The sequence below is a fragment of the Rhinopithecus roxellana genome, chromosome 16 (genome assembly GCF_007565055.1).
Source record: "Rhinopithecus roxellana isolate Shanxi Qingling chromosome 16, ASM756505v1, whole genome shotgun sequence".
Taxonomy (NCBI): Eukaryota; Metazoa; Chordata; class Mammalia; order Primates; family Cercopithecidae; genus Rhinopithecus; species Rhinopithecus roxellana.
Genome location: NC_044564.1, coordinates 67408874 through 67433142, shown reverse-complemented (window position 1 = coordinate 67433142; position 24269 = coordinate 67408874). Strand labels below are relative to the sequence as shown.

General features: G+C 40.4%; 1 protein-coding gene across 1 annotated transcript in view; it reads right to left on the bottom strand.

Moving 5' to 3' along the window:
* CCDC171 (coiled-coil domain containing 171) overlaps positions 1 to 22544 on the bottom strand; it is a 399166-nt gene extending 376622 nt beyond the window's left edge. The window contains exons 1-3 of the mRNA XM_030920340.1: positions 22255 to 22544; positions 15782 to 15937; positions 4149 to 4284 (exon numbers count right to left, since the gene is read on the bottom strand). Of these exons, the coding sequence (XP_030776200.1) occupies positions 4149 to 4284; positions 15782 to 15825 (180 nt within the window). The 5' untranslated portion in view covers positions 15826 to 15937; positions 22255 to 22544. The remainder of the gene's footprint in view (positions 1 to 4148; positions 4285 to 15781; positions 15938 to 22254) is intronic.
* Between the last annotated feature and the right edge of the window lie 1725 nt (positions 22545 to 24269).

The following is a 24269-nucleotide window of genomic DNA, read 5'->3' as shown; positions in this document are numbered from 1 at the left end:
GATTAGTCCTAAGTTTCCAGTATTTTCTGGCTAAAAGAAGTTATGTCAGCTGGGTACAGTGGCTCACATCTGTTGTCCCAGCACTTTGGGAGGCCAAGGCAGGTGGATCACTTGAGCCCAGAAGTTCAAGACCAGCCTGGACAACATGGCAAAACCACACCTCTATAAAAATACAAAAAACTAGTCAAGCATGGTGGCACGTGTGTGCCTGTAGTCCCAGCTCCTCAGGAGGTTGAGGTAGGAGATGACTTGAGTCCAGGAGGTTGATGCTGCAGTAAGCCAAGATGACACCACTGCACTCCAACCTGGGTGACAGAGCGAGACCCTGCTTCAAAAAAAAACACACAGACACACACACACACAAAGAAGTTATGTCACTCTTTACCCTCTCCCTTTCCCATTTATCTGGATTTTCTTGCTCTGTCATCACTATCTGGGCCAATGAGATATCTGAATAGGCTCACAGTCTTCTTGTCCTATTTTCCACAACTTTATTGTTACGCTCAAATGATTCTAAAAACCACTGCAACAATGAAAACTTTATAGTATTTTCTTATCCTAATCATCTACATCAATGCAACTTCGTCTCATCTGGATCCTACGAGTCTATAAGCAATTCTTCTCCCCACACCCTCTGTCTACTAATAAATCCTCTAAACAGTAATCTATTATTCAAATACCTATCAAAGAAAACTGTAGCTCAGAAAAATGAAGTAACTTTCCTAAAATCCCCCAACAATAAAACTCCTAGAGAAGTCTTTTTTTTTTTTTTTTTTTTGAGACGGAGTCTCGCTCTGTCCACCAGGCTGGAGTGCAGTGGCGCTATCTCGGCTCACTGCAAGCTCCGCCTCCCAGGTTCACGCCATTCTCCTGCCTCAGCCTCCTGAGTAGCTGGGACCACCGGTGCCCGCCATGGCACCCGGCTTTTTTTTTTGTATTTTTAGTAGAGACGGGGTTTCACCATAGTCTCGATCTCCTGACCTTGTGATCCGCCCGCCTCAGCCTCCCAAAGTGCTGGGATTACAGGCATGAGCCACCACGCCCGGCGGAGAAGTCTTTAAATATATTTTGTGCCAATCACCATGCATGATTTGTGTTCACATTAGGAATACATGATAAGACATATATGGCCTTAGTTTTTAGATCACTGCATTCCTCTCTGCCTTGCTTCCTGATGGGTATACTTGAAGATTGTATGGCTAAAAAATTTAACTACGTAATACAAGTACGATCATCTACAGAAATAATTGAAGGCCAGGCACAGTGGCTCACTGGCTCATACCTGTAATCCCAGCACTTTGGAAGGTCGAGGCAGGTGGATCACTTGAGGTCAGGAGTTTGAGACCAGCCTGGCCAATATGGTAAAACCCCGTCTCCACTAAAAATACAAACATTTGTCTGGGTGCGGTGGCTCACACCTATAATCCCAGTACTTTGGGAGGCCAAGACAGGTGGATCACAAGGTCGGAAGTTTAAGACCAGCCTGCTCAAGATGGTAAAACCCTGTCTTTACTAAAAATACAAAAATTAGCCAGGAGCAGTGGCAGGCATCTGTAATCCCAGCTACTTGGGAGGCTGAGGCAGAAGACTAGCTTGAATCTGGGAGGCAGAGGTTGCAGTGAGCCAAGATAGCACCATTGTACTCCAGCCTGGACAACAGACTGAGTGAGACTCTGTTTTAAAAAAAAAAAAAGAAAAGAAAAGAAATAATGGAAAATAATAATAATTACTAATATAAATCTGGAGTTGAACCAATTATAATTTCCTGTTTTAAGAAAACTGTCTTCCTTCCCTAAGATAATTTCCTACCTCATTAATGTGAACATATACTTCAAAACATTTTGATCAAATAAAAGAAAACAGTGTGTTCTGCTGAGAAATCTAATGACAACTATAAACATATTATGAAAGAATATATTTATTTTTATTTTATTTTTTGTAGATACAGGGTCTCACTCTGTTGCTCAGGCTGGTTTCAAACTCCTGGGCGCAAGCAATCCTCTTGCCTTGGCCTCCCAAAGTGCTGGGATTACAGGCATGAGCCACCACACCTGGCTGTGAGAGAATTTATTTAATAAAGGAATGATTATCATCACACTAATACTCTCAAGTAACATGTACATTTGGTTTTAAAAAATAAGTTTTAGTGTTTATGAATAATTAGCATACATTTAACACATATCACTTTATATGGCTTATTACAATGTAAATAGAAGCAATTACTTCAACTATTACTTTAAAATTACCTCAGTTGGGCCGGGCATGGTGACTTACGCCTGTAATCCCAGCACTTTGGGAGGCCAAGGTGGGCAGATCACCTGAGGTTACGAGTTCAAGACCAGCCTGGCCAACACAGTAAAACCCCATCTCTACTAAAAATACAAAAATTAGCTGGGTGTGGTAGCAGGTGCCTGTAATCCCAGCTACTGGGGAGGCTGAGACAAGTGATTTTCCAATCACTTGAACCTGGAGGCAGAGGTTGTAGTGAGCCAAGATCGTTCCAGTGCACTTCAGCCTGGGTGACAGAGTGAGACTTCGTCTCAAAAAAAAGACAAATTATAATAATAATATCACCTCAATTGCTACTAAAAAAATACAAAGAAAATGATTACGTATTCATCTCTTGTTTTTTCAATCAGCAATACCACCGCTCCTTAGATACACTGAAAAAAATCATCTTTTCATACTCTCCTCTGTTGCCCAGGCTGGAGTACAGTGGCACAATCTCAGCTCACAGAAACCTCCAGCTCCAGGGTTCAAGTGATTCTCCTGCCTCAGCCTCCCAAGTAGCTGAGATTACAGGTGTGCACCACCACGCCCAGCTAATTTTCGTATTTTTAGTAGAAATGGGGTTTTACCATGTTGGTCAGGCTGATCTTAAACTCCTGACTTCAAGTGATCCACCCACCTGGCCTCCCAAAATGCTGGGATTAGAAGCATGAGCCACCGCACCCGGCCCTTTTTATACATTTATTCAGTACACAACCACTGACTGATGGCCTACTATATGCCAGTAAACATGAGCAATATGGAGACAAAGTGGGATCACTGTTTTCAGCTCTCAGGGGGTTTACAAACTAAAGAAGAGCAGATAAGCATGACATAAATGTTTTAGTTCTAAAATATCTGGAACAGATATTTTAGAATATCTGTTCTTAACAGATATCTGTTCTGTCTGTTTAGAATATCTGTTCTTAACAACTACGTTGTGGAAGAACAAAGTAGTAGCTGGTTTAACTCAGAGAGACATGACAAGGTTTCCCAACATGAGAACTACATAACTTAGCAAAAAGGGAAGAAAAACATACTGCTTACACTTAACTGTCAATAAATTACAGCTACTATTACAGTACAGGAGTACTTTCCAAATTTTATTTCACTTAATTATCACAACAACCCTTTGGGACCAGCAGTTCACAATGAGAAACCAATGGTGTACAGGATAAACAAGTAGCCCAAGATGATGCATCTTAAATGGAAAGGCCAGGAATGAACTGAGCTCTGTGTAATTTGATATTCTTCCCACTACACCAGGTGGCCCAAACTGAGTTTTAAGAATAAATAAGATTTAGCAGAGAAAAAAGGAGAAAGAACACAGCAGAGAGAAGAGGCATAAAGATATGACTCATGAGTTATCTTAGAAAGGAAGAAAAACCATCTTGGAATATATACATACACATATGAAATATATATATACACATACATACTAATAAAAGAAATAATGACTTACAACATAAAGTAAGATAATTTATGAATTAAACTATGATTAAAAATTCCATACTCAAATTTACTTGAGATTGTTCCATAATTGAGACCTTAAAGGAACCTACATTATGATTTCAAAAATGTCTGATTTACAAATCCTTTAATCATCAAACATGTTCATAAATTAATATTTTTAATCAATTGAACCCATTAATTAAAATAAATCTAAGATAACATAGAAATAAACATAATTCATTAAAGTTCTACTTTAACACTTATGCAATTACACTACATTTTAAAATCATGTTTTATTTACTACAATTTCCTTTTTAAACACAAGAATGGTATAGTGATAAAAGTTAAACATGGAGTTTTTCATATGAAATAAATCTAAAAAATCAAACTCAACTTTTAACATTATTTCAGAGGAAAATAAATAGTACCTCTGCATTGTGTTTGGTTGTTATTTCTAATTTTTCTTTTTTAGCCCGATGGAGTTTCTTCCTGAGATCAGCAGTAATATCCAACTCTGTTTCAGTTTTAAGTATTTGTTTTACATCTGATGAGGCATTCTTCAACCTACAAAATAAGATTATAGTAAAATGTATATGCTTCTCATAAAGCACATTTCAGAGCATTTCTGATATTTCTGACAACTTATTTTTCAAAAAACAGAGAGAACATGACATAGTTCTTGACTTAGAGTTCACAATCTAGTAAAAGATGTCCATTGCGAAAGCTATGTAGAAATACAAAGTAGTATATACATAGATAGATAGACATCTAGCAACAAACCACTGTCTAATGGGAAATTACCACATTATTCAAGATTGCTACTTAAACTGTCTGATCATACCACAGGCTGGATCATTTTGGAAGAGACTGGGTTCACCCACTTTTTTTCTTTGTAAATAATACATTTTGTTTACTGCAAATGTAATACATAATACAAAAAGAAAAATGTCAGACTAAAGCACACTACTCTCTCCCAAAAATAAAAATGAAACATTAAAATAACCGCAAACAGAATTCAGAGGTATAAACTCACAAGAGAAAGAACACAAAAGATGAGGTAATAGTAATAAAATACTGGAAGCTGAAATGCATATGGACAAGTGGTAATTGATAACCCCCAAAAGCTCAGTAATTGACAAGACCTTTGAAAATCGGGGTAAAAGTAGAGCAGAAAACAGGAGAATTAGTTGAAAGTCTGCCAACAAAATAATTACATCCTCAGATCCCCTATCCCCTACACCACACAACTGGGTACCTATCTCTTTCCCAGTCTGTCAGAAAAACACTAGGGGTTTATTCCCTGGAGAGGATAAAACAGAAGGTCTCTGGATCAGAAGACATTAGATACAAATGATGTAAGTTTTTCATACTATATACAATAAGTTGAGTTAAAAGTTATATAACGAAAGAGCGCTCTTGAGTTTTAATACTACTTGTCTTGCCAGAATGATGGCAGTCAAGCAGTGATTGGAAGTGTCTTCCCTACAGAACCTAAGCAACCAGGTGAAAAATACCTAAAGATACTGATGCCAGTCGTTCTCTAGCAAAACAGCTTAACCATATAACCCTACAGAGCATGACACAAACACAAAGCCTCACACACTCAGCTTCCAGTCATCTTTTTAGGTGAAGCCCCTACTTTTCAATGTAAGCAGACAGCCAACAATCACCAAGAGTTTAGGAAGCACCTAATATGATAAATAGAGACCAAAAATATGGTGCATGGAAAGAAGCATGCCTTGAAAGACTATGCAGAAAGATGACAACTTAGAAGAGGAAAAAAAAAAAAAACTAACATTGTCTCCTAAAAAAAATAGGAGAGAGTATAACAGCCATATATCACAGCCATGACTGCAATAAGAAATGAAATATTCAGAGGAAAAAAAAGCTCTTAAAAATCAAAAACACGGCCGGGTGCAGTGGCTCAGGCCCGGCCTCCAAGCACTTTGGGAGGCTGTGGTGGGCAGATCACTTGAGGCCAAGAGCTCAAGACCAGCCTGGCCAACATAGTAAAACCCTGTCTCTACTAAAAATACAAAAATTAGCTGGGTGTGGTGGCTCATGCTTGTAATCCCAGCTACTTGGGAGGCTAAGGCAGGAGAATCCCTGAACCCAGGAAGCAGAAGTTGCAGTGAGCAGAGATCACACCATTGCACTCCAGCCTGGGCAACAAGAGCGAAACTCCATCTCAAAAAAAAAAAAAAAAAAAAAAAAAAAAACAAAGAAAAGAAAAGAAAAAGAAAAAGAAAAGAAATCAAAAACACAAAGTAAGAAAATGAAAAGTTAAATAAATAAAAATAAAAGAAAAAACTCCCAGAAAATAAAGCAAAAAGAGATGGAGATGAAAAAATTGAAAATTTTTTAAATTAGAAGACTATCCAAGAAGTTCAAAATCTAAATAAAGGTGCAGAATGAGAAAATACAAATTTATAACATGAAATAGTCTTATTATTTTGCAAGCATTGTTCTAAGCATTTTACATATATAAACCCATTTATTCTTCACAATAATCTCATGAGATTGGTACTATTATGACCCCTATGACCCAAGTTCACAGTGCTAGTGAGGGGCAGAGCTGAAATTCAAACCCTGAAAGCCTGGCTCCATGATATATCCTCTTAACCACTGCACTATAATGTCTCTCTGAAGGGGAGGAAACTATTATAGAAACAAATCCACGGAAATAGGCAGATTCCGAAGGATATAAGTTTCAAACCGAAAGGGCCTACTAAAAGAGCTCAGGTTAAATGCACGGAAATTTCAGAAAATAGGGAACAAGAAAGTAGTTCCTCCAAAGTCCAGAGAGAAATAAATAGGTTTTACACAAAAGACTAAGAAATATGTTTGACTATAAAAATCCCTGAAAGACAGCCAGGGCGCGGTGGCTCACGCCTGTAATCCCAGCACTTTCGGAGCCCAAGATGGGCGGATCATGAGGTCAGGAGATTGGAGACCATCCTGGCTAATGCGGTGAAACCCCATCCCTACTAAAAATACAAAAATTAGCTGAGCGTGGTGGCAGGCGCCTGTAGTCCCAGTTACGTGGGAGGCTGAGGCAGGAGAATGGCATGAACCTGCGAGGCAGAGCTTGCAGTGAGCTGAGATAGCACCATGCACTCCAGCCTGGGAGACAGAGCAAGACTCCGTCTTAAAAAAAAAATTAAAAAATAAAAAATCCCTGAAAGACAACCTAGGCAATACCACCCTGGATATAGGAACACGCAAAGATGTCATGACGAAGATGCCTAAAGCAATCACAACAAAAGCAAAAACTGACAAATAGGATCTACTTAAACTTAAGACCTTCTTCACAGCAAAAGAAACTATCAACAGTGTAAACAGACATCCTAGAGAATGGGAAACAAATATTCGCAAATTATACACCTGACAAAGGTCTAATATCCAGCATCTATAAGCAACTTAAATTTATGAGAAAAAAAAATTTTAAAGTAGGCAAAGGGCATAAAAAGATACTTTTCAAGAGAAGACATACATGCAGCCAACAAGCATATGAAACAAAGTTCAGTATCAGTGATCATTAGAGAAATGCAAATCAAAGCCACAATGAGATAACATCTCACACTAGTCAGAATGGCTATTATTAAAAAGTCAAAACATAAGGCCAGGCGCAGTGGCTCATGCCTGTAATCCCAGCACTTCGGGAGGCCGAGGTGGGTAGATCACCTGAGGTCAGGAGTTTAAGACCAGCCTGGCCAATATGGCAAAACCCCGTCTCTACTAAAAAATACAAAAATTAGCTAGACGTTGTGGCGGGTGCCTGTAATCCCAGCTACTCAGGAGGCTGAGGCAGGGAGAACTGCTTGAACCTGGGAGGAGGAGGGTGCAGTGAGCCGAGATCACACCACTACACTCCAGCCTGGGTGAAAGAGCAAGACTCCATCTCAAAAAAAAAAAAAAAGTCAAAAAATAACAGATGGGGGCAAGGTTGCAGGAAAAAAGGGAACACTTATATACTAATGATAGAGGATGTAAATTAGTTCAACCATTCTAGAAAGCAACATGGTGATTCCTCAAAGAGCTTAAAACAGAACTACTATTCAACCCAGCAACCCCATTACTAGGTATACACCCAGAGGAAAATAAATCATTCTACCATAAAGACACATGCATACAAATGTCCACTGCAGCACTATCCACAATAGCAAAGGCATGGAATCAACCTAACTGCCCCTCAATGACAGACTGGATAAAGAAAATGTGGCACATATACACCATAGGATACTATGCAGCCATAAAAAATAATGAGATCATGTCTTTTGTGGGAACATGAATGGAGCTAGAGGCCATTATCCTCAGCAAACTAACCCAGGAAAGGAAAACCAAATACCACGTGTTCTCACTTATAAATGGGAACTAAATGATAACTCATGGACACAAAGAAAAAAATAACGGACTACTTAAGGGTAAAGGGTATGGGAAGAAAGAGGAGCAGAGGGAAAAAAAAAAAGGAAGAGGAGCAGAGAAATAACTATTGGGTACTAGGCTTAGTACCTGGGTGATGGAATAATCTGTACAACAAATCCCCATAGCACGAGTTTGCCTATATAACAAACCTGCACATGTACCCCTGAACCTAAAACAAAAGTTTAAAAAAAAAGTCTGACATCGTTTCTCAACAGAAACACTGGAAATTAGGAAATAATGATGCAATGCCTGACAAAATTCCAAGGGAAAAATCATTTCTAACTTAGAATTTTATACCCAACAAATCACCATCCAAAGACAAGACTATAAGAAAGACAATTTCAGATCTGCCAGGCCTCAAAATATTTACCTCCCATGAACATTCTCAGGAGGCTAATGGAATATTTACTCCACCAAAATGAGAAAGAGAAAGACATGGGATTCTAGAAGTTGGGTACTCAACACAAGAAAACAGCAGAGGGATTTCCAGGATAGTGATGGGAGGAAATACTAAGATGACACATGTGCAGCAAAGCACTTAAACGGAAATCTGTTCCAGCAGGACTGGTCAAAGCCTCCAGGAGTGATTTATTTAAGAAGATGAAAACACACCAAGTGTAGTGGCTCACACCTGTAATCCCAGGTTACAGGTGTAACCTTTGGCCTCCTGCTTTGGGAGGCCAAAGCAGGAGGATCACTTGAGCCCAGGAGGTCAAGATTGCAGTGAGCCATGATTATGCCACTGCACTACAGCCTGGGTGACAGAACAAAACGCTGTCTTTAAAAAAGGAAGAAGAAGAAGGAGAAGGAGAAGGAGAGAAGGAGAAGGAGAAGGAGAAGGAGGAGAAGGAGAAGGAGAAGAAAGAAAGAAGAAAGAAGAAAGAAGAAAGAAGAAAGAAGAAAGAAGAAAGAAGAAGAAGAAGAAGAAGAAGAAGAAGAAGAAGAAGAAGAAGAAGAAGAAGAAGAAGAAGAACAAGACAGAAAACATATTGAGAGAGATTTATGTAATTTGTTTGGAGCATGAAGTTGAATTCCTGGTAAGTTCATAGAAACTAAGCAAACAAACCAAATAAGAAAGCAGGTAATTATTAATCCAAGCAAAATAAATTGTACAAGAAAGTAAAAAATGTCACTGAATACTACTACATGGGCTCAACTTAAAGTTTTCATAACTATAATAATGTAAACATTGAATAACTAATCTAAGATTATAATATCACTAAATGTAGAGAACAGAAAAGGAAGCAGGCAGGAATGAGAACTAAATTATGATCCTCTGTACCAGGAAGTCAGTAGATAACACTTAAAACTAAAAAAATCAATTAACAACATGAAAAAAAATTTTTAAGAGATGAAAAACACCACCTCAGAGAGTTGAAAAAAGGATTTTTTTAGGAATCTAGAAAGTGGATTTGCCTCAAAGAAATTAGTACTGCCGTTTTCTGTAATGACACTAAATAAATTTTACAGCACAATGGATTATTTAAATAATGTGCATATATAACATTAATTTTTAAAATAAGACTAAAATAAAACTGAGATAATCAATGAAACCAAAATTTGGTTCTTTGAAAAGAGCAATAAAGTTAATAAACCTTTGGCTAGATTAACAAAGAAAAAAAAGAAGAAACTCATATTATGAAAATAAAGAATGAAGAAGGAAACATCATTACCATGTAGAAGGATTACAAGGGAATATTCTGTACAACAGTATACCAACAAAGTAAACAATTCAGATCAAATGGATGAATTCCTGGAAAAACACAAATTACTGAAACTAACTCAAAAGGAAACAAAAAATCTGGATAGATCTTTAACAGATAATGATATTGTATTATCTAACCACAGAGAATGCCCAAGCACAGATAGCTTCACTGGCAAATTCTACCAAACATGTAAAGAAAAAATAATACCAATCTTTACATAACAGGAGAAAACACTTCCCAACCCATTCTATGAACCTGGCATTACTTGAATACCAAAACCAGACTAAGTTATCACAAGAGGGGAAAACAGATTAATATCCCTCATGAATACAGATGGAAAAATCCTCAACAAAGCATTAGCAGACCAAGTGGCTGGGCATGATGGCACCTGCCTGTAGTCCCAGCTACTTGGGAGGCTGAGGTGGGGGGATCACTTGAGCACAGGAGTTCAAGGCTGCAGTGAGCTATGATCACCACTGTACACTGGCCGGGGTGACAGAGTAAGACTTCATCTCAAAAAAAAAAAAAAAATTGGGCAAACCAAATCCAGCAACATCTTAAAAAGATTATACAACATCACTAAGCAGGATGTATCCCAAAAATATAAAATTGGTATAACATCTGAAAATTAATTGATGTAATACACAATTTTAACAAAATAAAGAGGCTAGGTGTGATGGCTCATGTCTATAATCCCAGCACTTTGGGAGGTCAAGGCAGGAGGATAGCTTGAGGCCAGGAGTTCAAGGCTAAGTGCCTATAGTTCCAGCTACTCAGGAGGCTGAGGCCAACCACTTGAGTCTAGGAGTTTGAGGTTGCAGTGAGGTATGACCAGACCACTGTAATCAAGTCTGGGTGACAGAGCAAGACCCTGTCTCTAAAATTAGTTAATTAATTAATTAATTAAATAGAAGACAAAAACTACATGATCATCTCAATGTATGCAGAAAAAGCATTTGACAAAATCCAACACCTATTCATGATAAAAACTATTAACAAACTACAAGAAAATTTCCACATCTGAAAAAGGACACCTACAAATAACCTACAGCTGGCATCATACTTAACGGTGAAAGACTAAACGCTTCCTGTAAGATCTGAAACAAGAAAAAGAAATCTGCTATTAAAACTTCTAGTCAAGATGTACTAGAGATGTAGATGGTGCAATCATGTAACACAAAAGAAATAGAAGGCATGCATACTGGAAAAGAAGAAGTAAAACTGTCTTTAATTACAAAGGACATGATTCTGAAAGAAAATCCTGGAAATCCACTAAGGAAAAACAGACTAAGGCCGGACGCGGTGGCTCAAGCCTGTAATTCCAGCACTTTGGGAGGCCGAGACGGGCGGATCACGAGGTCAGGAGATCGAGACCATCCTGGCTAACACGGTGAAACCCCGTCTCTACGAAAAATACAAAAAACTAGCCGGGCGAGGTGGCAGGCATCTGTAGTCCCAGCTACTTGGGAGGCTGAGGCAGGAGAATGGCGTGAACCCGGGAGGCGGAGCTTGCAGTGAGCTGAGATCCGGCCACTGCACTCCAGCCTGGGCGACAGAGCAAGACTCTGTCTCAAAAAAAAAAAAAGAAAAGAAAAGAAAAAACAGATTAGAACTAAAATCAATTTCAGCAAGGTCACAGAATACAAGATCAATACACAAAAATCAATTATACTTCTACATACTAGCAATGAACAATCAAGAAAACAATCCCATTTACAACAGCATCAAAAAGAATAAAACAAATTTAAGAAAAGAAATGCAAGGCCAGGGATGGTGGCTCATGCCTGATCCCAGCACTTTGGGAAGCCAAGGCAGGAGGATCATTTGAGGCCAGGAGTTCAAGACCAGCCTGATAAACATAGCAAGATCTTGTCTTGACAAAAATTAAAAAAATTGGCCAGGCATGATGGCACATGCCTGTAGTCCTGGCTACTCAGGAGGCTGAGGCAGGAGGATCACTTGAGCTCAGGAGTTTGAGGCCACAATCAGCCAATTATCATGCCACTGCACTCTAGCCTGGGCAACAGAGCAAGATGTGATCTCAAAAAAAAAAAAAAAAAAAAGTGAAAGATTTTTACACTGAAAAATACAAAATGTTGTTGAAAGAAGTTGAAAAGCTAAACAAATGGAAAGACATTCCATATTCACATTCATATAAGGAAAAGTCAACATTATTAAAATGAGGCCGGGCGCGGTGGCTCAAGCCTGTAATCCCAGCACTTTGGGAGGCCGAGACGGGCGGATCACGAGGTCAGGAGATCGAGACCATCCTGGCTAACACGGTGAAACCCCGTCTCTACTAAAAAAAATACAAAAAACTAGCCGGGCGAGGTGGCGGGCGCCTGTAGTCCCAGCTACTTGGGAGGCTGAGGCAGGAGAATGGCGTGAACCCGGGAGGCGGAGCTTGCAGTGAGCTGAGATCCGGCCACTGCACTCCAGCCCGGGCAACAGAGTGAGACTCCGTCTCAACAACAACAAAAAAAAAATTATTAAAATGGCAATTCTCCCCAAATTACTCTACATATTCGATATAATCCCTATTAAAACCCCAACAGACATTTTGGCAGAAACTGAAAAGCTAATCCTAAAATTTGGAAAGACAAAGAATTCAAAATAGCCAAAACAATCTTGAAGAAGAACAAATGGGAAAACGTTTGCTTCCTAATTTCAAAACTTACTATAAAGCTACAGTAATCAAGACAATGTGGTTTTGGATTAAGAACAGACATGTACGCCTGTAATCCCAGCACCGTGGGAGGCCAAGGCCGGTGGGTCATGAGGTCAGGAGTTCAAGACCAGCCTGCCCAAGATGGCGAAACCCCATCTCTACTAAAAATACAAAAATTAGCTGGGCGCAGTGGCAGGCACCTGTAATCCCAGCTACTCGGGAGACTGAGGCAGGAGAACCACTTGAACCTGGGGGGCAGAGGTTGCAGTGAGATCACGCCACTGCACTCCAGCCTTGACACAAAGTGAGACTCCGCCTCAAAAACAAAAAAGAACAGACATGTAGATCGATATATCAGAGTTAAGACTCTAGAAATAAACCTGTACTTACACATGGTTAAGTAATTTTCAACAGAAGTACCAAGGCAATTCAATAGGGAAAGGTGAGTCTTACCAACAATGCTGCTGCTGGAACAACTGTCTATCCACATGCAAAGAGACAAATTGAGACCCTTACCTCATACCATACACAAAAAGTAACTTAAAATAGAGCACTAAATATAAGAGCTAAAATTACAAAACTTCTAGAAGAAAACATAGAAGAAAAATCTTCATGACCTTAAGTTAGTCAGAGATTTCTTATATACAAAACCAAAAGCACAGCTCCTACAGGAAAAGAACTGATAAACTGAACTTCATCAAAGTTAAAAACTTTGTGCATTTCCATAGATGTTATTAAGAAAATGAAAAGTCAAGCCACTAAACAGGAGAAAAATGTTTGCATATCATATATCTTTTTTGTTGTTGTTGTTGAGACAAGGTCTCGCTCTGTCACCCTGGCTCAATCAAGTACAGTGGCAGGATCTCAGCTCACTGCAATCTCCACCTCCCAGGTACAAATGATTCTCACGCCTCAGCCTCTGGAGTAGCTGGGACCACACAGGCACACCACCACGCCCAGCTAATTTTCATATTTTTTTGTAGAGATGGGGTTTCGCCATGTTGGCCAGGCTGGTCTCAAACTCCTGGGCTCAAGCAATCCACCCACCTCAGCCTCCCAAAGTGCTGGGATTACAGGCATGAGTTACTGCACCAGGCCAGCAAATAAGATATCGGATAAAGGACTTGCATTACAAATATACAAAAACTCTTAAAGCTCAATAACATGAAAATAAATAACACAATTTAAAAATGAACAAAAGATCTGAAGAGACATTTCACCAATGAAGATATATGAATGACCAAAAAGCACATGCAAAGATGTTCAACATCATTAATCATCAGGAAAATTCAAATTATAACCTCAATAACATACAACTTCACACTTACAAAAATGGCTAAATTGAAAAAGTCAGATAAAAACCAGTATTGGTCAGGCTATGGAGAAACTGAAACCCTCAATTATTGCTAGTGATAATATAAAATGATTCAGCCACTTAAGAACACAATTTGGCAGTTTCTTGAAAATTTTAACATAAATTTACTATATGATACAGCATTGCTGCTCCTAAGAATCTACCCAAGGGAAACAAAAACATATGTCAACACAAAGACATACGCAAATGTGCACAGCAGCATTTTTCATAGTACCCAAAAAGTGGAAACAACTCAAATGTCTGTCAACTGGTATATGGGCATAATGTGGCATACGCACACAATGGAATACTATCAGCAACAAAAAGAAACGAAGTGCTGCTACATGCTACAACTTGACAAGCCTCAGGAATATGCCCTGTAAAAGAAGCCACAAAAGACCATATATTATGTGATTCTAATTATATGAATTGTTCAGAAAAGGCAAATCTACAGAAACAAAGTAGATTAGTAGATTTTAAATAACTGTATCCAGATTCTAGAATTATAAAAAGTAATTTAGCCATTAAAAATTATGACAAGCTGGGGCAATGGTGCATGCCTACAGTTCCAGTTACTTGGTAGGCTGATGCAGGAGGACTGCCTAAGGCCAGGAGTTTTCAGACAGCCTGGGCAATATAACAAGACCCCACTTCATAAAAATTTTAAAATTATGATATATTGATGTGGCAAGAAGTTTCCCCAAAATTGAAAAAGCAGGATACTAAATAAGGTGAAATATTCTAATTTTTAAATACATATTTAAAATTAGCCAGGCGTGGTGGCAGGCACCTGTAATCCCAACTACTTAGGAGGCTGAGGCAGGAGAATCACTTGAACTTGGGAGGCGGAGGCTGCAGTGAACCAAGATCACGCCACTGCACTCCAACCTGGGTGACAGAGCAAGACTCTGTCTCAAAAAAAAAAAAAAAAAAAAAAAAATTGGGGGGTGAGTAGCTTCAAAAGCTAAGTGGAAAACATTTGTGTAGCAAATTTACGGGTAAATTACATGTTAGTTTTGGTACTTGTTCCATCCACACGTCCTTGCTGAAAAGGCAGTCTAGATCAGTCCTTCTCAAACTAAATATGAGGAGGAACTATCTTCAACCTACCCCATGATGATTTTGTAAAATATATTTAATGCATTATTTTTAAAGAAATTTTAGAAACAGAATACAACCCCAAATGTTTTATTCTTAGATTCAGCAAACAGAATATTACTCTGTTACATGACTATAAAAGTTTCTAAACATTTACTTTTAATTTCAGTACTTACTTCTTTGTAAAGCACACTTAGGAGAGAGTGGCACTACCCTATGTGGTCCAGTTTTATATTATAGACTCCACCACCAAAGGTGAACAAACTAAAGGTAGGCGCCACACCCAAAGGCAGAAATCAATGGTACAAATAAGATGAGCAACAGCAATTAGGTGTTACTTCTTGGAGGGTAAACTGAGAGATACCAAGTAAGGAAGTGAAACAGCCACGGGAGCTAAGACTAAATGAATGCTTAAACAGTAGCCATGAATTAGAGCTGGGCCAATGAAGAAAGAGGAATTAAAGCCATAGAGGTTAAAGAAAACAAAACAGAATTACAAATAAGAAAAAATACAATGGAAAGATTTAGAGTAGTGGAAAAGAACAAGCAAGTCTCTAGTAACAGGAGGAAGTTCAGACACATGGACTTTTGTGGTCCAAATTAATAAAGGAGCACAAAATCCCCATAAAGTCTCTAGATTCAGTTCCAATTCTTACGAGGCTTCATTCATGCTCCTTCAGTCCCACAGAATTTCTACTCCCCTTACCATCCCATGAGAATTCTTACAATTAGTTCTAAAAACCACTGACTTCTCCCTGATCCTTGCAACTAAAAACATTCTTCAACTAAAAGAAGAGACTAGAGGCTTACCTTTGGGTATCACCAGTGCCATTACTTAAAGTATTCAAATTCATAATGTTTTCCAACTCTTTCAAAATATCCCGCTGTTTCTTAATGACATATTTCTTTCTTGATGATTAAAATTGCCCAAGATGTCTGTGGCTTACAGGTTAGATGATCTAAGGTCTGTTAAAATAGTAAATGATACAATAGCAGTTTGAGTCCTGACAGTATTGGAGATTTTTCTTGTTTTTTGGTTTATTTGCATTTTTTAAATTATTGTATAACACACATGAATACTGGTTTTCCAAAAAGCTATAATGTTTTACTATATTTCTTTCAAAAAGGATTGGAAGCCGGAATCATGGTATGCACCTGTAGTCCTAGCTACTCGGGAGGCTGAGGCAAGAGGATTACTTGAGCCCAGGGTTCGAGGCCAGCCTGGGCAACATAGTGAAACCATCTCTAAAAAATATTTTTGTCTAATAACAATTTTAAAATAAAAAGGATTGAAAACAACAATGACAAAATGTTAAAAAGGTGTTCCTTATTATAAGAAAGAGGTAATGATGAAACTATTAGATTATTTTCTCAAATGAAAAACAAATTATCAAAATAGTAAAAAATTATTCTTGAAAACATAAAAAGAACATGCAGTGCCTATCTCTAGGGCATAAAATTCAGGTTGAAAGAAAGTGAAGTCCAGGGACATTTTTGGGTCCCCAAAGCCTTTTTCATAAATGAGACATCAAAGATGCCAAGGTACTCCCAACCAAAAGATCACATGATAACTTTCAAAGTCCTTCTCCCAAGCAATCAAAGAGGAAGAAGGGAAGTGAAGAGTATCTGTCACTTACTCTGGCCTACCTTTTGGAAACTTCTTCTACAGGAGATATTCGAAATTATACAGAGCCAAAGTAAGTTACTTTATCACAGTGTTAGGAGTCTCTGGGTAAACATTTTAAACAGAGAAATAACAATAATTAAGCCCAAATAGACACAAATACAAATATGCCAAAAGGGCCTCCTGGTGTCCCCAGTGGAAGTTCGGAATCCTAAGAGGACCATAAGCTTTGGACTCAGAAAGATCTGAATTAGGACTCTAATAAATATCTTACAAGTATGTGGCCTTTGGGCAAGTTACTTAAAACTCTTTGGGCCTGTTTCCTCAAGCATATAAAGGGAATAACTATATCAATCTCATATATTTAAAATCCAGTAATATATTCAGCACATATTCAGTGCCCAGCCACCACCCATTTATATTACTAAACACAGAACTCTCTGAAAAAATATAATGATCCCTGATAAAGGAAGGGAGTGAGTGATACTTGGGGTGATTTGGTCTAGGGGAAAGCTGTAATAAATAATTGATAAGTGAAATTGTAGGTGTATGGAGATATCTAGACCTCAGGGAGATCAACGAAAGAAAAGGAACTCAAAGAAGCAGACTGAGATAGAGACTGTATCTCAGTGCTGAGAACTAACAGCTCCTACATATAGATCCAAAAGATCTTTACAACAGTGATTCACGTGGCTGATTGAACAGTCTGACCTAGGACAGAGGTCGGAATTTTGGCCAAGATGATGTGGGAATGAAGAGATACCATCTCTCTAGGGACCGGAAAGACCAGGTGGGAAATAGTGGTAGACAAATGAATCCACCATCATTCATCTACTGAGCACCTACTACAGCATCAAGCACTGTACTTGGTATTTTATACATAGAATTGTGATCCTTACAACACTGCAACGTAAGGATTATCCCATTTTTCTACCAAGAAAATCAAGACTGAGATTAAAAGTAACTTGAGCCCGGTGCGGTGGCTCACGCCTGTAATCTCAGCACTTTGGGAGGCGGAGGCAGGCAGATCACCTGAGGCTGGGAGTTCTAAACCAGCTTGACCAACATGGAGAAAACCCATCTCTACTAAAAATACAAAATTAGCCGGGCGTGGTGGCACATGCCTGTAATCCCAGCTACTCAGGAGGCTGAGGCGGGAGAATCACTTGAACCTGGGAGGCAGAGGTTGCAGTCAGCCAAGATGGCACCATTGCACTCCAGCCTGGGCAACAAGAGTGAAACTCCGTCTCAAAAACAAACAAACAAACAAACAAAAAAGTAGTAACCTGAAAAAGTCACAGACTTACCGAATCAAGATTCCAACTCATAACTCTCTGACACTAAAGTCCAAGTTCTTTCTACAAGGCCACTGATAACACATAAAGCTGAACTGTAAGTTACCTTACCTGAGGGTTATTATCCTTGCTTTTTAAGAAAACTCATCTGATTCAGAGAGGCTCAACTGTCTTGCCCATTCAGCTATTAAGTGGGGGGCACCAAGGAGTCTCTATCAAGCTCTTCAAATACTGTCCCAAAATCTTGTCACCTTATCACCATGCTCCTAAAGGTCAGACCCCAGGGAAACTTTCTTCAGAATGAAAGTAAGAGTTAGAACCTAGAAGGAATGGACCCTTCTGTATTTAAGAGTAATGTCCAAAGCACAAAAGCATGTACATGAAATATTCCTGTTTTGTTGAAAAGCTTAAATACACACACACACACACACACACAGGTGGCACAACAGGCATGAACAGACCTCTATTTATCTCTTAGGAAAATAATTTCAGATAGTTAGGGTCCTAATCATGTTTTTGTATAATGGGCAGAGAAGTGTGGGAAGAAGAAGTTATCAAACTTTTAATAAAGTTGTTTCAATAAAGTTAATCATCATACTTCAGTGCATTATTTTGGCATCTAACATCTTCATATCTGAATGGTCCTCTAGAGAGATAGCATCTTCCATAGCTCAGGAGCAAGTTTCATCTACTTCTAGCTCATTGATATATAACCAGTAGAATACAGCAAAGATGAAGGGATGCCATTCCTATGATTACATTATATAAGACTTTTATCTTAGCAGACTGAATGACAATCTCCTGCTGGCCTTAAAGAAGCAAAGTGTCAGGCCGGGCACAGTGGCTCACACCTGTAATCCCAGCACTTAAGGAGACCGAGGTGGGTGGATCACGAGGTCAGGAGTTCAAGACCAGCCTGGCTAAGACGGTGAAACCCCGTCTCTACTAAAAATAAAGAAAATTAGCCAGGTGTGGTGGCAAGCACCTGTAATCCCAGCTACTCGGGAGGGTGAGGTAAGAGAATCGCTTGAACCCAGGAGGCAGAGATTGCAATGAGCTGAGATTGTGCCACTGCACTCCAGCCTGGGCTACAGAGTGAGGCTCCATCTCAAAAAAAAAAAAAAAAAAGCAAAGTGTCATGCTGTGAAATGCCTATGGAAGAGGCCACATGGCAAAGAACTGCAGGCAGCATCTTGAACCTAAGGTGAAAAAAAGTTGAGTAACAGACAGGTAAGACAGGAAAATGGGTTTCCACACCAGCTCTGCCTGTGTGTCTTTTATCAAGTCTTCTTTTTTTTTTTTAATTTACTTCATCTTCCTTGCTGATATCAGCTCCTGATAACATAGAGAACGAGGATTTACCTCTCTGTGTGTTCTAGGAAGACTAAATCAATGAAGGAACAAAGTTGATATGGTCAGTGGCTCAATTTGAACTATGATAGGATTCCCATGCAATTGAGCATGGCAGAGAAGGTGCAGTAAAACCTCGTCCCTCTTCTTCCACCAGGTGAAAAGGCAAGGAATGATGAGGACAGTCAAGTAGGGAGTTACAGTACAGTAATGAAAATGTCAATGGAATATGAAGCTAAGTTAAAGAACTGCAGTGCCCTTAAAGAATATTTATTTCTGACTTTACTTGAAACTTCCCTGTGAAACTCCACAAAGTTAAAATACACAATTTGGCCAAACTATGTGAGTAATTAAAAATTCCTTATGACATGCAATCAAAATCAGCCTTTCTCTTCTTCAATATTTAACTATAAATATTACTTTCCATTTGAAAATATTCAATTGATCATTATTTGTGAACAAACTGTATGACACAAAGTCATTCCCTGCTGTCATCATTCCAACTGTCACAAAAGTCCCTTCTCCAGGCATTGTACTAAAAACTTTCTACATATTATTTCATTTCACTTTACACCAACCCCAAGGGGAACATAATGCTAATATCCATACTTTATACATGAGGAAACCAGGGCTTACAGATATTCAATCACTTGCCCAAAGTCACATCTCTCACATCTCTAGTGACAGGGTCAGGATTTATACCCAAGTTAGCTGACTACAGAGCTCTGCTGTGTGCCTTGCTATTGGCCCTCAAGACACACTTCATCCCATCCAGGGAAGCATGTAAGACCTCACTTGTCAGGGAAGCATTTCTGCTCTTTGCTAGAGATTTCTTAAAAATATCATTTTTCCCCATATCCAAACTGACAAGCCATGGTCTTCTCAACAAAAGATTACTCAGACCTTCAGTCGATTCTCAATCCAAATAGCACCTTCACAGGTCTGGACCAAAACCAGGCCATCCTGTAGCAGTGATAGATAAAGAAAGGCAAGGTTCAAATTAGCTTTTTATGTTAATGTATTAATAATCTTTTTTTGATAGTGGAATTGAACTAATCTCACCATTCCTACTAAAATAGATGATGGGATATTATGTATATCATTCATCAACGAGAAGCATTTTTTAAAATAGATTAAAGGGTAATTGAGGCCAAGGGATCAGTGATCCGGACATCCTGAGAGGAGGTGCTAGCCAGAAAGGCGAATCTACTTGAGATTTCGTAGCCACTACTGGTAAAAAATTTTTCTACCTCACATCTGAGCCCGTCAGTTGGTCATCCCAAATGTACTCATCTTTTAGTGTGTCTGCTCAGATCAGAGGAAAAATGAGGGATGGGTGGATGAAAAGATAGAAACTCCTATTACTGAGCCACTTACTATATGCCAGATACTGAGATCAGCATTCCTTATTACATTTAATCCCTTCACCTCTATAAGATTATTATGCACATTTCACAGATAAGAAAACTGAGGCTTGGAGATGTTGAGTAATTTGTGTAAAAATATTCAGCCTGAGACCGGGCACGGTGGCTCACGCCTGTAATCCCAGCACTTTGGGAGGCCGAGACGGGCGGATCACGAGGTCAGATCGAGACCCTCCTGGCTAACACGGTGAAACCCCGTCTCTACTAAAAATACAAAAAATTAGCCGGGCATGGTGGCAGGCGCCTGTAGTCCCAGCTACTCGGGAGACTGAGGCAGGAGCATGGCGTGAACCCGGGAGGCGGAGCTTGCAGTGAGCCCCGATCCCGCCACTGCACTCCAGCCTGGGGGACAGAGCGAGACTCCGTCTCAAAAAAAAAAAAAAAAATTCAGCCAGAGAATGAGAATTCAAATCCACATCTGGCTAAGTCCATCCTGTTTCACTATGCAGTGCTGTCTTCATTAGTAACCACACCTGTGTTGGAAGTGTTTCTCAGTATAGTTACATAATGAACCTTTAAAGGGAAAGTTTGGTTCTTAACATCAAAACAAGACCAAGACCAAGGGACTGAGACAACCAAAACGTTTTAGAACCAGATGAGACTTTAGAGACTAAGTCCATCCTCCTTATCTGACAGATAAGGAACCTAATGCCTAGGAAGGTTAGGTGATTTGCCTGCGGGGACGCAGCTCATAAATGGCTGAGCCAAGACTAACACAGAACGCTACAAACTAAGACTGTGACCTTCATCTTTCCTCTTAGCAGGCTGCACTGCCTTTGTTTCCTCTGCATTTTATGAAAAACCATGTTCATCTTCTGCTCTACCATTGTTTTGTTGAGAGTAGGCACTAGCTGTTAAACAAAACAAATGACAAAAGCGTATGTTCTTTTCTCCAATATTATGAAAACCATAAAACATCGGTATGTCATGTATTCAAAAGAGCTGGACACCAACTCTTTCTAATAAAATAAAGACGTATTTATCTTATTTACATAAAATGTATACATGAAATATGTATTTTCCTAGGATGAATATCACAATGGAATAAAAAAATTCAAAAAGCTCCATTTCTGCAGAAAATTTACAGCTTCGGGAAAACGCACAGCCGACTCAGATTCCAAGTCTCTCAAACTCTGAGACTTGGAGGATAGGCAGAAGCTGCAGGTGACAGTCTAGCACAACTCATTCTCGTCTATCAAACATTTGTAGAGTGTCTAGTGTGTGGCCGGCATTTAAAAAGGGGAGAGGGGACAGAAAGACGTGGTACCTATCCTCGAGGGGATTACTGATTCTCGGGAAGGAAAGCGCACTGCAGCAGTAAACCTAAGAAGCTCCAAGTCTCGGTCCTCTGCCTCCCCTCTGGTCCCTATCCGGCGCTCTGGTACAGCGGCAGCGGTCTCTGGCTAGGATGCTCCACGGAGATCTTCCCCCAGGTGGGCGGGGAGACCCAGCCCAAGGAGCTGGAGGCGTGCCCCAAAGGCGACGCCAAAAGTCCTAGGGCCGCCCCAAACTCACTCAGGGGCCCCTACAACCCTCTCAACACCTCCCTCCCAGGTCGTCCGCCTCGAAACCCCCACACCGTGCGGTTACCTCAAGGGTCTCGCGTGATCCATGCTGCACACCCAAGACCCCAAGAGCCGCTCGAAGTCTCAAGGGTAGAAGGAGGCTCAGGCAGCCCACGGGGATAAGAGCAAAAACTGTAGGAAAACGACGGACTCTAGGACCCGGGAAGAGGGGGACAAAGAGCAAAGGGGTACAAGAGGGGACGAGCCCCCGGGAGGTGAAGTTTACAACTGCCACTTCCGGAGCTGAAAACACTCGGCTTCTCTCGCAGACCTTCATAGACTTTCACAGGTCAACCCAACTCAAGCCTGACCCCACTTCTTCCTCCCGCCTCCCGCAGCCCTCAGCCCGCAGCTCCAGGATACGTACTCCGAGAACGCTGGCTCGGATTGGAAGAGCCGGCCCGCCAAGCAGCGCGCCTTCGCTGAGGGACGAACGGGCGCATGCGCCGTTGCTGGGGAGCGGCGGGCTCGCGACCGCACGCGCTCCCGCTCCAGGAACTCCGCGTCCCCGCGCGAGGGTGCGCACTGCCCACGCGCTGCTGTGGCTTTTCAGCGTGAGGTGCACGCTTTCCTGTGTCAGTTGCCAGAGCCGAGTGGAAATGCAGATTTCCCGCTTCTAACCCCTTTTCCCTGCCTGCTGAATAAAAACCTAAGAGATCGGATCTCACATCCTGCTTTTTGAAACTGGTTCTTCTGCCCATCTTTGGAGCCACAGCAACGGTGGGCTGGTCCCGGGGCCTGAGCAGAAATTCTCTGGGCTCAGGTTCTGCCCAGCTGCCTGGTTTACCTCTGTCTGGACAGCTGTCTGCCTGCACAGGGCTTCGTGTCCCCTCCTCCCGTCCCCATTGTATCCCAGCTTGGGGTGGTGTGCAGGGTCGGAAGAATGCATTGATACTGTTGCAGCGCGTTTCATTATCAACATTACATAACCAGGCACATCGTGGAAAACGCCTCGGAGCCTTAGTATGTGTGTTCCCTATCTCTTTCCTCGCTTCTCTCGCTTTCTCTCTCTCTCTCTCTCACACACACACACGTACGCACGCACGCACCGTCCTCTTATTGATAATTTATACTTTGGTTTCTCCCGGTGGCTGCTTCATTATCTGCTGCCGCCTAAGGGAGATTGGAAAACCAAATCCTCTTTTGTTCCTTAACTTTTGAAAGCCTGTTCCCCCAGAGAACAATGCAAATTGGCGGGATTTGATTAAAGATTTTATCTTCACCACCACCACCTCCTCTGCACAAAAATGTGTTTAACGCAAAACGAGCCTTGTATACTAAACTGGTTTCTTGTTTATTGTAATCAACCTGAAACCAGGTGTAGGGGCCATCGTTTCTCCTCTCTCCCTTGGGAGAGCCAACGGTCATAAATGCAAACACAAATTGAGATTAAAACCTCCTTGATTCTTGCAGCACTGAAACCTTAATTGGTTTGATTTTAGTCATTTAGATCTAAACCGGAGGCCTGTCCCTGATTCTTTTTACTAGAGTCATAAAGAGGATAATTGCTCCAAAGGAAATAAAGGGAAAAAATAGCCCCGCTCTAACGTTTAGAAATGAAATGGAAAATTACAACAGACTAATGAGATTAGAACTTTTATGTTACAAGCTTTAAATAATATTTTTAAATTTTCTTTTTTTTTCTTTCTCTTTTTTTTTTTTTTTTTTTTTGAAACAGGGTTGTGCACTGTTGCCCAGGCTGGAGTACAGTGGCACAATCACGCCTCACTGCAGCCTCGACCTCCAAGGCTCAAGCCATCCTCCTGCCTCAGCCTCCTGAGTAGCTGGAGCTACTTAAAATTTTATTTGTGTTGTCCGGGCGCGATGGCTCACGCCTGTAATCCCAGCACTTTGGGAGGCCGAGGTGGGCGGATCACGAGGTCAGGAGACTGAGACCATCCTGGCTAACACGGTGAAACCCCGTCTCTACTAAAAATACAAAAAATTAGACAGGTGTGGTGGCGGGCGCCTGTAGTCCCAGCTACTCGGGAGGCTGAGGCAGGGGAATGGCATGAACCCGGGAGGCGGAGCTTGTAGTGA